The sequence below is a fragment of the Argiope bruennichi genome, chromosome 3, assembly GCF_947563725.1.
Source record: "Argiope bruennichi chromosome 3, qqArgBrue1.1, whole genome shotgun sequence".
NCBI classification, from domain to species: domain Eukaryota; kingdom Metazoa; phylum Arthropoda; class Arachnida; order Araneae; family Araneidae; genus Argiope; species Argiope bruennichi.
In genome coordinates this window covers 107540701-107556527 of record NC_079153.1, presented here as the reverse complement: position 1 = coordinate 107556527, position 15827 = coordinate 107540701, and the positions used below count along the sequence as shown (strand labels likewise).

The 15827-nt window shown below is 24.2% G+C and overlaps 1 protein-coding gene across 5 annotated transcripts in view; it reads right to left on the bottom strand.

The window, feature by feature from the left end:
• Positions 1–15827, bottom strand: part of LOC129963240 (ubiquitin carboxyl-terminal hydrolase 45-like) — a 41943-nt gene that overhangs the window by 20694 nt on the left and 5422 nt on the right. For 4 of the 5 annotated variants that reach the window (XM_056077459.1, XM_056077461.1, XM_056077463.1 and 1 more), the window contains 10 exons: positions 15611–15723; positions 15366–15529; positions 10502–10549; positions 7594–7710; positions 6476–6612; positions 6000–6087; positions 5158–5245; positions 2586–2674; positions 1798–1854; positions 1037–1093 (listed from right to left, as the gene is read on the bottom strand). In XM_056077459.1, the coding sequence (XP_055933434.1) occupies positions 1037–1093; positions 1798–1854; positions 2586–2674; positions 5158–5245; positions 6000–6087; positions 6476–6612; positions 7594–7710; positions 10502–10549; positions 15366–15529; positions 15611–15723 (958 nt within the window). The remainder of the gene's footprint in view (positions 1–1036; positions 1094–1797; positions 1855–2585; positions 2675–5157; positions 5246–5999; positions 6088–6475; positions 6613–7593; positions 7711–10501; positions 10550–15365; positions 15530–15610; positions 15724–15827) is intronic. The other variant, XM_056077464.1, reaches the window with a different exon arrangement.

Sequence of the window (15827 nt, the reverse complement as noted above, 5' to 3'; positions counted from 1 at the left end):
TTATACTAGCAGATTTGTAAATACAAAATGTAGCAGGAGTTTTGGATACAAAAATTTAAGTTTCAAATCTTAAAATTTTTGGTAAAAATAATATTTTTTTTTTTTTTTTTTTTTTTTTTTTTTAATTTCTCTATATTCAGTAAATTACATCAGAAGCGTAAAACAAGTTTCTTAAAAACCAACTATTTTTTTATATATATATATTTGATAGTGCACTAATTTTCTTTTATTGCCAGTAATCATTAGAAATAATATGGGTAAATATGAATGAAAAATCCTCCTTTAGAACACAAAATATAAAAGAACAAAAAAAAATTATAAGCAGAAAGAATAAAAATTTTGTATATTAAATTTTAAAATCCAAGCTTCACAGTACTTTGAGTCAATATTACAATTGTATATATAATTTCATGACTATAAGTGCAAAAGATTTGTCTGAACAATATTAATATCTCCTTTTGTAAGTACAGATAAAATATTAAAAAAGAAACTGAGTTTCTTTTCTTTATATTTTTACTAAGAAAAAATTCAAAAGAATAAGTTTTCTATTTCAAGTAATGGACATATCAAAACACAAGACAAAAGGAATGCTACAAGATACGCATAACTTTCCTGCAGATAAATAATCAAAACATATGATTTTAGATGATAGTTGCAAAAAGTTCAGCTCAAAGTTCAAAAATAACAAACACACTGAACATTATTTCTTAAATGTTCTCAAAATGTTACTGAAGTGAAGAGTGATAATTTTCTTTAAACATTTATAATACAACTAGAAAAATGGACCAGATTTTTCCAGTTTCATTAATATGTATTTTTATTAACAAAATTATAAAAAAAAAATATTTAAAGAAACAAAAAAACTAAATTATTTTACAATAAAAATTATTGTGTGCAACAGGCAATATAATTTAATTAATAATCCATTTGTGCCTTTCATTACAGCATATTAGAAAATACCACTAATGTTCACAGCTTTCGAATAGAAACAAAAAATTAAATCTTCATCATTCCTTAAGATGCTCTATAGAATTACCTTGAGATCTGCTTGCTTTCCTCCATCAAGTAATGCAGGTAGGTCGCAACTTTCTTGCTGTTGAAAAATGACGCTAAATTTAGTTCATGGAACTCATTCGCAGGAGAATTGGGTAAAAGTATTGATTTTCAATAGCATTTCTAAATTTAAAAAGTTTTTAAAAAATCCCTCTTTTCATACTTAATTGCAATAAATCTATTTTCTGATTTTATATATTGTTATACTATTTATCGTAAGTTATTATTTAAATTGCCCATAAAAATTATTTGAAGGGAGAAGACATTTATTATTCTGAAGTAACATGTCCTTCCTCCCATCACTTCGCTGCCAAATAAAAATAAATCTAGTCATAGCAATAATAGTTATTTAAAAAGATTCAAAATCAAACAATATCCATCATCCAATATATTTTTATAAATATACCTCACAGATTTAAGAATTCTACAATTTCAAACATTAAAGTTCTATTTCATTAAACTTTAACAAAAAATGGTCAGATGCATAAATATATAAATCTTATTTTATTCATCAAAGCCTTTTTTTTTTTTTTTTTGCTTATTCATAGTGTTTGATAAACATTTTTTTTTTAACCAGCATTTTTTATATTGATAGTATTTTCAATAATTAGTAAGAAAAAAAAATATTTAAAAGCATATATTGAATATAGAACAAATTAGCTTAAGCCTTTGTTAAAAGAAGAAAGATAAAAGCACAAAGGTTTGTCTTCAAAAGTAGCACATTTAGAATAAAAAACTTCTTACCTTTTCTTCAAACAATGGTAATGACATATCCATAAACGGTTCAAATACTTGAGATGACTAAAAAAGAAAATCACATCTAAATTATTAATTTAATTTTACTAATTAGTGTGAGAAAAATAAATTAAGAAATGTTAGTCTGGTCAATAATACAATTTAGAGTGAAAATAACATTATAAGAAAAATAATAATAATCCTTTCAAAAATATCTATAGCAAATTTAATTAATACATAATTTTTCAAAACCTAACAAAAACTTGGCATAGAAGTATATACATATACTGCAATATATATATATATATATATATATATATATATATATATATATATATATATATATATATATATATATATATATATATATATATATATATATATATATATATATAAGTTCCATGTTAAAAAACATATTGGCTAGAATAAGCTTCATATTTCTGAACCATACACAAATGACATTTTTTAATGGGATTTCACTCCCCAAATATCTGAACTATATATTGAAGCTTTATCAACATTCAGATTTTATGTAGACTAAGTTTATTTTGCATGTCAGATTTTAAGGAAAAACAAAATCTGTATCAATTACTAGGGTGTCACAAATCTAAAATTTCCCAATTTATGCATTAGAATAACAAAAAAGAATTATTTTTAATTTAAGTAAATTATTTTACATCGATAAGAAAATAATTCCATTGTGCTTCACAAATATGAAACACATCAAGCCATCACAATAAACATGCAATTAAAAAAATATTTTTAAGAGAAATCCTTCAAATTAAAGCAGAACTTACCATTTTACATTCTTCACACAAAACTGTACTTATAAGAAGACCACCAAAAATTTTATCAACAATTGTATGAGAAGCATAAGATCCATAAGCTAAAAAAGAAAAAAAATGCTATGAAATTAATTTAAGTTTCTTTTCTGTCAGTTATACAACATTATTTTAAATTATTTATTAATTATGGAATTCATATATTTTGAGAAACACTAGACACTCAGAAACTGTTAGAAACGTCAAAGGCATAAAAAGGCCTCTTAAAATGTTTGCATGTAAAAAGAAGATTGCCAGAGGACAAGAATAAAATTATCTACAAATTTATTTCCAAAATCCCATCTTATACAGAATATGAAACATTCAATATAAGGCTGGTATAGATATTAAATCTATATTGAGTAAAGCATCTCAGTGAAATCTGTAACACGGGAAAGAATTAAAAATACCCTGCCTTCATTGACACAAAATCCATTCTGTTTTAGCATTCAAGCAACACAGACATCTGGCATCTATTTGGCTAACCATTTAATTTAGTTAGAAGTTATTAACAATACTGCTCATGCATACATTATGTATTTCATATTACAAATTAAATCCTAAAATAAACATTGTAAGTTTAAAATCACACGCATAAGAAGAAAAAAAAAATTCAATATATGTAAGCTTTAAAAATACTTTTATATTCAGGGATTCCACTTTACACTTCAACAATAAAATTTTATAATACACAGTTTAAAGGTTCAATGAATAGCTAGTATTTGATAATCTATACCAGTTATATGCAATCTATTTTGCAGATGATCAGCTAGATTCAAATAATATTTTGCAGCTCCATTAATTAATTGAGTGAAATATTTAATAAAGTACAGCTGTAAAAACATTCAATAAACTGGTATAAAATGGACCCATAATGATTTGTTTATATTTGATTACTGTAATTTGGCATAAGTATGATTTAATGCCAGACATTAGTGTTTTAATATAATTTAATGAGTGAGGTATAATACCAAACATTATGTTTTTATATATAAAGATATTTAGATAGATTTATTAGTGTTTACCTAAGGCTTAGAGTCTAATTACTTTTCATGAAATAAAAAGTAATTATAATATTGCACATTTCACATTTCATTTACATTTTTTTTTTAAATGTGCCATTGCAGCAAAGGTCAGTAACCTGAGATCTCCAATTTTTATTATGTGACATTTATGCTGATTCGTTATATTCTCATCTCGGAGACAAATTGGAGATTATTACTAATAATTTTTTTAAAAAAAAATTTTGACATCACATGTTTTTATATTAGTGTATCACTATTATTTTTTATCTGATTTCAGTAATTAATTTTGATTTGAGCATTTTTTTAATATTACAGATGGAGAAGATTCTATTGCAAGAAAACAAAGATTAAATAGAGGGAGAATTACATGCTGGAGGGCAAAGACAAAGCCAAGAGACATTAAATAAAATTTGAAACATAGTTTAAACTATACTGACCCCTTTAGGTCTAATTATACAGAATGTGCTTCAATGCAAATAAAATGCTCTGGTTTGGTTGCATTTGGTTGCCCATACACTACTGTTTAATATACTAGCCACATTTAATGACCTGTTTCTTTGCTCAAATTATTGACTTTTTAGGCATTAAATGATTAATATGAAATGCACATATAAAATTTAAAAAAAAATACTTTGTTATATATGATTAAAACCCTTAAAAGAATTTGAATCAGTTTAATACATATGAAAAAGTTTATATGTTTTGAAATAAAAGCAGATGCGAAAAATTTAATATGAACTTAATGATTATTAAAAAAATGCGAATGAATGCTTTGTTGGATAAGTTTGAATTCTATCATAATATTTAAAAACACTTTATCAGATAATGTATTGAAATTATAATCGATTTTATGGGAAAAAAAAATTTCTTTCAGTAAAAAGGTAATTTTTTGAGTCAAGATAATTCAAAATCTATTTTTGTAAGATAATCATTTTGAAAGATGTGAACATAAATTTCCATAGGCAAGTTATAACAATTACCCATCTGGCAGCAATCATCTATTTTTGTGCTTGATTAAACTTTTTACTTGAAGCCTATTTCTAGATTCTTTTTCATATTTTCTTTCCTCTGACTGAATGTACTTTTTGGTGACATGCTGAATCAACTTCAGAATATTTCCAATAATATTTTGGAGTTTAATTAACTAAGCAAAGCATTGAATTCAATGCCGCAATGAAATCCATGTTTAGCTTATATTTGACTATTTGCCATTCAATAACAATAAGGGTGATCTATGTGCCATGTACGTTAACATTATATATACAAAAATAGATAGATAGATGTATTTTAATTTAATTTTTACAACTATACATGTATATATTGCATATATTGATAAAATATATGCATAATTCTTTTTTCCATAGCACACAAACACTCATAAAATATTAAATACCCTTGACCAATAAAAATGTGCTAATTAAGTTACTAAATATGAATAAAATCAAATGCAATTACTTTTGCTTAAACATAAACTGTTCATTAAACTGATGTCTTTACAAAAAAAGAGAGAGGCTCTTTTTTACCTTTTACCAATTTTTTTGTATCTTCGTCAATTTCTTCAGGATTCACGTTGACAATATTAAAATATCTCAAAATTGCCTTCTTTTGCCTCTATATATAAAAAAAAAAAATTTCAAGCATTTTTATTTCATTACAAAATGGCTTCACAAAATAAAATAACAATTAGATGTGGAGCACTATTGGATAAATTAAAGACATTAACTTGTTTGAATTAACAAAATCACTACAAAAAAATAATAACTTTAAAGTAATAGATTTTATGTCACATCTGTAAATGCATTGTAAATATCATAAAAAATTAGTAACAAGAATCTGCTATACTTAAAAAAGAGAAACATAAACATTCTGTGTCATGAAATGGTTAATAACTATACTAATAACAATAGTTCAAATCTATATAAAATAATGAAAAAATCCAATAATATCACTTTTTCTTACCAAACTTAAGCAATTTATTAACTCATAGGAAAAATCATACAATTTATAAATACATTTAAAAATAAGTGCATGATTATAGAAAAATAAATCTATTAATACTACAATTATAAAAGAAAAAACCTTTACTACAATTTAAATGTGCATATAATTTGGATACATTTTTAAAATGATAGCTGTTACTTAAAATCAAGATAAAAATAATTAGCAAAATGGATAAATCAAACTTTGGAACAAACTAATTAAAAGTTCAAGAAAGTAAATACAGAAAAAGGTTTTTTACTAAGAAAAGTTCTAATGAATATCCAACTCTTTTTCATTTACTTCGTAAGTAAGATCTTTAAAACATTTTTTTTAAAATAATTTATTAAATCAATGCTTCAGAGTAAAACTACAGAAACAAAATTACCTTTACTTCATCTTGTCTTATACCATCTAAGAACTGTCTTAATAATTCATGACTATCTTGTTGTATAAAATATTGAAACTGGGGAGACCTACAAATAAATACAAGTACATAATTCTCAAATGTTAATGTAATTAGTGATTTAAAAATTCAAAAAAAAATGCAGCAAACTAAAAAGTAACCGAATTTTACCAACAAAATAAATGCGAAAAAAATATTTTAGGAATAAGTCATCTATATAATAATAATAATAATAATAAAGAAGAAACAATAGTAACAAATAAGGTGTATTACATTTATAAAAATTAATAATAAATGTTTACTTTGTGAGTGAATCTCAAATGGAAGGAATTTTCTGCTTAACTTTTGTAATCACATTATGAGGAACCTGATTTAACCTGATATGTTCTTATAGTTTTACCTATAAATCATTTAAAATAAAAACCCAGAAAACAGAAGGAGGAAAAAAAGAAACTTACTTTTTTTGTAAATCACGAAAAAGGTCATCTGGATTAATGGTTTCAGATTTTTGACAATGTGTATTCATTCTCTTTAAAAATTCTGCAAAAGTATGGACAAACTGGAATTCTTTTGGTAATGATATCTTCAGAATTTCCTATCAATATAAAGAAATAAATGTTTTTATAGAAAGAAGTTATAATATAAAAAAATTACTGCAAAAGGGAAAATTAATAATTACAAAAAAAAACACGTACTTAATAATTAAAAAACACGTACTTGAAAGATATTCAAGCCATACAAACAATATAAGTTCCTTACTAAATTATTAATTACTGAAAAATTTATTAATGCATCATCACTTAAATGTGCTTTAAAATAAAATTAAGCTAGCCGAAGATGACTTCATTTTTTATAAAATACCAGAACCATCAAGATTTTAACATTTTTCAAAGAACTTTATTTTGATTACAGTATAAATATAATAATTTCTATTAATTTGTCTCTCCTTCCTTTTCTTTTGTTTGTATATAAATATAAATTAAGAGTTAATTAAGATAAAGAGTGTCCTGTCAGTTAAAGTATCTATACATATTACATGACCAGAGACAAACATCACACACACACGGTTTTTCTAATACATGTACAGCTTACTGTCTTAATACTATTTATCGTCATTTTTTTATTTCGAAAAAGAATCTAATTATTACTGTATCTTTGTAAATAATATTACATTTCTCTTAATAAAAAGTATATAAAACACAAGAGTCAAATATTTTTTTAATCTAAATTACTACAATAAGACTTTTACTTTCTGATTATATAATTTCAGAAGAGAAATTTAAACATCATCATTGTTCCTGATAAGATTATCATTATATTAAACAATATATGCTTGTAAGATGCATGTTAAGATCATAACCTATCCTAAGTTATTCAAAATTGTGACAATTTAATAATAAAAATGTTAGTTTATACTACAGAATTAAATATTCACAGTGGTTGGATAAATATTTTTTTCACTTTCTATAATTATGCAAACTATTTAGAAAACTTTAATTAACTTTATTAAAATTATACTAATATGATAGCTCAAAAGAAAGTACAAAGCAGAGTGAAAAATTTCTCAATATACAACCTTTGGATTTTCTACTACAATATCATCTTCAACCACTAATTCAGGTATTTCCCATTTATAAGAAGGTGAACATGATTCTTCTAATGCATGATAGAGAAGTTTTGTTTGGCTTAAATTCTGAAAAGAATTTAAAGTATGTTAAAATTACACCTCTGTTCATAAAATGAAATTATAAAATAACTTATAATAATTATAAATATGTAATTTAAATCATAATCTATCTTATAAAAATATAACTATGAAAAAATTTCAATAAAATTTCTGTCTTATACCAAAAAAATTAGTTAATAATTAAAATAAAGAGAATATATAATAATAAATACAGTACATAAAAATGTTTATGTATGCCTTTTTGAAAATATACATAATGAAGTTCAATTTAGAATAAAATTACAGTTAGGACCAGAACTATTAACCCTTTTAATTCCTGTGCTTTCTGAAACGTATTTTTTTTTTTAAAATCTAAAACAATCCCAAGTAAATGCAATATAAGTTAAATATTTTTATTCCTCTTTTTTCAAATAATTGTTCATTTTCTTTTATCTCCATATTTCCAACATACAAATTATTGTTAACTAATGAAAAATCATGTACAAATTTTAATAGTACTTTATGTACTATTAAAATCAAATAGTACCAAATAATTTTTTAAAAGTTTCATTTTTTACCACCAGATAAGATAACTTGTTAATTACCAAAAGCCAAATTTGATATTGAAACATAACTATAAAAAGGTAAGCTGTATGTTAATTAAATTTTAAAATCAATTCTGCATCATAAATTTAATCATTCAAGTACTCCCATTTTTTCATTTTAAGAATTATCAATCAAGATAACTTACAGTAAAAATTTTAATATATTAGTGAAATTTAAAAGAACTTTTTTATTTAAATATAAACAAATTTATTTCCAAAGGAATTGTTTATATTTATTTATTAACATCAAAAGAGAATAATGTTCCAAAGGTGAAAACTTATTAAGATATATGTAGAAGCTTATTAAGATATAAAAAAATTTAAGATATAAAAAAAATTAAATATAAGAAAACTTATTAAGATAAAAAAAAATTTTAAAAATTCCAAACAAAACAGCTAAAATTTATTACAAATTTCAGAATTTAAAATGAAACAGAAAAGTACTGCAAGCAAAATACTTAATACAAAATTCTTGAAAAATACTTAACATTAAAATAATCACAGTTTTTCAAAACAAAAAAAATTATTTTACTTATTTTTAATTTAATATTTTTACATAGTTGCCAATATGTTGCTTTATATTAATATGTATTTAAAAATAAAATCTTCATTCTGAAATTCATTAAGAAGTTCATACCCGATTTTTTATGTAAACAATTTTCACCACTATGTTAGTGGATGAAATTTTACACACAAATCCAGCTATAAATTTACACTTCAAAATTGATCAAAATATATTACATGATTTTTATTTTCTAAACCTTTTGCAAGGTGAATCACCATATCATATCTAAAACTCTTCATTGTTTTAGGAATTTTTACTTTACAGTTCTAAATTCAAGGTATCTCTTAGATTAAACTATACAACTATATTTTTATACTTCATTATGCTAATTTCAGAGCTATGTATTGAACTATTCCCAAGTGATCTTTAAATTTCACAAGAGCTTCCTTCATTGAAGCTTCTGCTGTTGACTTAATATTTTTATCAGACTTTTTAATTTCATCAAAAAAATTGTATCAGTCCAAACCTTTATTGAAAGTAATTTTGTAAAGATTCTTTTTTTTTTTTTTTTTTTAAATAGAGAAAGTGAAACTATTTTTATCTTTCTTAAGTTCTGATTCTCTATCAAATATGTAAAAATAAAGCTTTAATTTTCAGAAACTTATGTTTTTCCATCATATTTTTTCACTTTCTCATCGTCTATAGTTATGATTTTCGCCCAATAATTTGTTAATCTTGGCATCTTGACTATGCTCATTACAAACAAAACTGTTTAAAATGCCCAAATTTTTTTTATGTGCATGATTGGAAACAAAAAATAATCTTCTTATCCTCGCTTCTCCACACAACAATCTGCATATGTGTTTTTATTACATTGCATATCTTAACAGATTTCATCAATCAAATATATTTTAAATATTGCAAAGTTAAAGAACCTGTTCTTAAATTATAAACATGACCCAAGAACAGATCAAATTTCAGAATAGAAATATTTTGATTTTCTACTGAATATTAAATATCAGATTGGATATTAAATCCTTTACCAACTAGATTTATGCATGGGCTAAACTAAATAGTGCATTATAATTTCACATTAGCACCCTGTAGTATGAAATAAAACAAGTAAGGAGCTGACTGAAATTCCAATGCATTACTGGAATTAACAAATAAATAAATAAAACTCATTTGCAAGTCCAGATATAATGAAAAATTGTAATCAAAATATTCTATTCACTGCAAATATACAAATATGGTTAATGATTAAGCAATATTCCATTCAGACTGTGACAAATATATCTTCAGAACTTCAGTACAAGAATATATCATATTTCTTTTAATTTATAAATAATCCAATGATTAAACCAACATTTTTTTTTAATTTGAACTTTTATTTTCATAGTTCCAGTTTTCCAAATAATCAACAGAAACTTTAAAAAAAAAATTAAAATTTTTAAGTGCCGTTGATTTATTATATATAATGCAAAGTATTAAATTCAATTTAAAAAAAATTATCATAAGGAGGAAAAAGCAAAACATGGTAGACTTTTTTTTAAAAAATACAGACACAGAAATATAGAAAAAATGGGGCATTTATTTTTTTCAATAGATAGCCACAGAAAAAAAAAAAGAAAAAAAAAACTAATAGCCAAAATTTTTAATTCAACTCTGAATACAGATAACGAATAAAAAGATATTTTTAAAAAATTACCTGCATAACAGCATTGAAGTAACATGTATGTCCTAAGTTTTTAAGACCCTGAAAGACAATTTTTATGCATTTAAAAATAAACTTCATGATTTATGATAAATATCTGTAAACTTCACAATGTATCATTACACATAAAAAAATCAAATAGTAAAATTATTCATACAACAACAAAGGAACAGTTAAATTCTTAATGCAGAGAAAAATGCAATAAGAGAATATATAGAGAATATTTAATTTAATACTTTGGAGTTTAGCTCATTCTTTAAGAATATTGGTTATGTTTAATATAAAATCATTCTTTTATTCATAGCTTTGCATTTAAACTATAATAGACATTTTAATGTTTCTATTTTAGAGACCTTAGATATATTCTCTTTATTACATGTGTGTTCTAGTTATTATTAGCAATGCCCATGTACATAAAGATAATGCAAAAAAAAAAAAAAAAAAGAGTATAAAATTTTTAAAAGACTCAAAAGATGTATTTTACATGCTAACTGATATAAAGATATGGAGGGGAAGGGGGAATTGCATTTTAAATCTTTAATTCACTTTGGAAAATATGACTTAAAAAACTATCCTAAAAATTATCCAATTATATTAAATATATATATATATATATTGTTTATATAAGCTACTACATATTTTATTTTAGTTGTCTTGAAACAGAAAAATTACTATTAATATATAAACTGTGTGTGTGATATTTTAAATTTACACAATAGCTCTTAAGTTTTAAAATTTAAATGGCTATTTCATGTTTTGATTATTTTAAGAACATCTGTACTACAGTACTTAAATTTGATATTTTTAGTACTGTAGTACAGATACTAGCATTTGGGGAATTCATTAATGTAAGTAATTTTATAGATTTTTATTGTGATTAGAATGCATTTTTTTGCAGTTCTTAGTTGATTTCATAATCTTTTCATGAATGACCCATTACTCAGAACTAGGTGGTCACTGCAATTTAATTTCTATCCATACCCTATCTAATAAATTAAGCATCATTCACATGTAGTGAAACAGCAATGTAATAAAAGGTTGCATCTACTTCAAGAAAATTATGTGATCCTGATGAGATAATGGTAGATACTGTCCCACTGAGACAATTATTTGCCATTTTCCTGGCTATATCTCAATTGTTCATATTAGGACAATATCGGGAAAATAACAGAAAGACAACTATTGTACAACAATTAACTTATGCAAATCTATCTTCAGACTGTATTAGATTATGTTTATTTAATCAAATATACGATCTTAAATTAGAAGAACAAATTGATTGCAGCTACTTATTTCATACAAGGAGGGGGGGGGGGGGGAAAACAAGGAAAAAAATAAAGAAAAGGAAAGAAAAAGAAAGAAAGAAAGAAAATCTAACTCAGCAATTTTGCAAAACCAACAAAATAGTATCATATGTTAAATTTTCCATCACTGGAGAGGGCGACAGCTTACATTTTATCCAATTTAGCAACTCAACGTAGCCTGTAATATAACAATTTTTTAAAGGAGCTCTTATAGACTTCAGATTTGCAATTTTTTTTTTTTTTTTTAGTACTTTCTTGTAACTCATATGTCATCTTTTATCTGCTATCATGAATAAAAATATGTTTTCTGACTGACAGAAAACTTATTTTACTTAGATTTTTTTTATCAGTTTAACTATTACTTTGCTTCTAAAGCAGCTATCAAAATATATTCAAAATCTTATTTTTCAGACTGATATCTTTCAGACAACCAACACACTGTAATTTAGAATCACCATCAGTTTGCATATAGGATTCATTATGGAAATGAGTAACTGACCGATAAGATTTGCCCAAGTCAACCATCAAAAATGACTAAAAGGTTCACAATATCTTTTGTTATGGTGATATGATGATCACACTTTGATAACATTTAAAAGGCACTAAAGGTCTTTACTAAGATCATTTTTTTTTGTTAAATTTTAATCAAAATTAAAAACAGGTACTTTCTCACAATTAAATGGTTCTTTGCACAATTTCCTAGAGAATGATGCTGATTTTATCATCTCTCCTTTCAAGTATTCACATAAAAGATTGAGTGCTAATTCAGCAACTACTGCAATGGTTGCTAAATATTCCCTTTGCAGATAGTAACATTTTTCCACCCTTTGATTAATATTAGGCTTTCATAATTAAGAGCTTCAGGTAATGAATCAAAGTTGCTTTCATTGCACTTAGCAATTTTAATACCAATTTTATTACTTACTGTGATATGACTAACAAATTGCCTATCAATCTATTCGGTACATTTTAACTTATATTCTTCCTCCTTCAGTATCTTTTCTACCACTAATGCATTTCTTGTGCTTTTTAATACATGCCAGTTTATATCGTACCTTGCAGCCTGCTTAATAAAATAGTACCAGAATCTTACTTATTTATATTAGTAAAATTCTAATTTTCACAAAAGTTTGAAAATTTTATCAATAAAGCACAAACTTAAAATGTAGTGCATAATCTTTAAATATAATTTTTCTGCCAGCAGGCAGCTAAAACTAAATACTTAGTAGATATTAAAATACAAAATCAACAAATTTGTGGAATAATGGTAGAATGTGTGTGAAGGAGGGAGAGAGGGTTGTATATTTCTTTTTAGATACTAAGCCCTTTCTCAGATCTGTAGATTCAAGGCATATCTTTTATCAGTATTTTTCAGTTAATTGATATGCAAAGATGCAACTTTTGAACCTTATTAAGATAACATAAATCTAAAAGAAATTATTGTTTTTCCCATCACCTTAATGTACATTCCTTGTATTATGAGTCTGAAATCAAATAAAGTTTGGGAATATATATGAAAAAAATATATATGATGAAAATTTAACAAATAATTCAATAAAATGGAAGCTAAATAAAAATAAATAAATAAAATAATTCAGAGTTACAGATGTACGTCTGTGTATTGCAGAAGATATTTCATAATTTATATGAGATTTTATTCAGTGACTTAGTAAAAAAAAAATTGCGCATATTAATAAATAAAATTTTAAAGAGAGTGATAGCATACTTTACCATCAAATTATATGGCAAAATAAAACAATTATGCTTAACAACTAATAAGTATAAAAGTTTCATGTCATTACTAATTCTTAATTTAAATGATTTTTCAAAAGCAAAATTTGATCAAATGATTTTCAGAGGAAATATAAAGAACATCATGGTTTAAATTCTAACAATGCTGAAAAATTTAATCTATTAATACTTTCACGTTTGCATGTTTCATAAAAATTTCTTAAATAAAAAATTTTCAGATAAAAAATTAATAATAAAATAACATCAACATTTTGCTTATGAAATTGAGTACCATTTTAATTAAAAATAAGTCAAAGGTTTAAAAAAAAATACATTCATTTTGAACGTATCTTATTTATGCATCAATTTGAAAACTCTAATAAAATTTTTTGGCAACGCCCTCCTGATAAACATACTTTGCTTTGTTAACATGATAAATCTTATAGGTTGGATATGATCTATAAATTGTGCAAACCATTATGTGACATAAGTAATTTAAAATTCTTTTGAAATGGCTAAAAGAACACACTATTGGATACACAACTTTGGAATTTGACATGCAGCTACTCCTGGATATTCTCTAATAAATGGGGTTTTTTTTAAATTTTAATTAAAAATTAATTGAAATTCTAGCATTTTTTCTCAACAACTTCTGAGTATTACAAAAAAGAAAACAAAACTAGTTTAAAATTAAAGACATTTACTTTCTTAGTAATAGTGATTTTTATATGAATATAATTTTATTTCTAACTAGCTGCCCTTAGTAACAAATTTGTTTGTATACATTATTAATTTTAATAATTGGTAAATAATTATGGAATGTGTTTAAAAATTATAAACATCCCGCCTCGCTATTTGATATGACTGAAAAACAGAAATTTAACTGAATCATTTAATTACACATTTCTAAAAAATTAAGTGGAAATGAAAATCTCGCTAGGAATTTAATGACACTAGTAAAAACATGCAAATGATTGTTATGATGAATGAGTTTGAATTAATACATAGCATTTAAAAACAGTTAGAGATAGCCTATCAAATTAAATTAAAAATATTATTAAAATTACAAGGGGTATTGTGCAGAAATGAAATGATATCATTAAAAATATAAATTTTTGAGTCTGAGGATAATGCAAAGACTATTATTGTAAGAGGATTGTTTTGGAAGATGTGAACATCATTTCCCGCAGGCAAGTCATAACAATTATTCCTCTAGTGCAGTATCCCTTTGTGCTTGGTTTTATTTAAAGCCTATTTCTTGATTTTTTTTAAAAAAATATTTTTGCTCCTCTTGTTAAATGTACTTTTTGATAATATGGGGAATTACTCCAGTACATTTTAAATAATATTTTGCAAAGCCCCCTTCATTGACTAAGCAAAGCATTGGATATAATGCAGCTGTAAAAACATTCAATGAGATCTGTTCGAAGAAACTGCAGACAGTTGTCATTTGGCAATAAGTAATATGTGCAATTTCTATGCCATGTATGTTAATATTTTACATTATTATAGATTCTAATAATTCAAAAAATATTTTTATAACACACTATTCACTATATTATTTACAATATTTACATATATATATATAAACAATATGAATTTCACTAATTTTTTATGCAGAAGGATCATTGTAAAGATGAGTAAATTTTTAAAAATAAAATAAAGAATAACTAATCAAGCCTTAAACATTAATATAGTAGGTTGTTTCAGATTAAAAGCTTGAGTTGCCTTTAGTATTTTGAATTATAGATTTCATAATACAGAGTACATTTTTCAATTCAGTTTTTAAAAAAAACATTTTAAAATTTGTAAACATTTCTCACCTTTACACAATTTTTAGTAGGAACTACACTTTTTTTATTTTTGTTTTCTGTTTTTGGTTCAGGTTGTTTGGGTGAAGCCTCAACTTCATTATTTTTTATATTATTCTGCTCTTTCAGAACAGTCTCTACTAAGCTCGGTTGATTTGAAGAGATTTTCTTTTCATCTATAATAAATAAAATAAATAAGAATATATGGATATGAAATTTAAAATGCATAAAATATAAAATTATTAAAGGATACTAACTTTTGGCAACTACAACATTGCTGTTATTTGTGTTCATTTTTAAAATAAACTCTACACTCTGCTTCAGGTTGCGAGAAGATTCAAGCTGTATCTCATCATCACAGTCATAGCACCTACAAAATAATAGTCTCTTAAAATTTATTTTAATGTAATATATAAAACTTTAAATATATATTAATATAATTTCTGAGCTTATATTAATATATGCAACTACTAA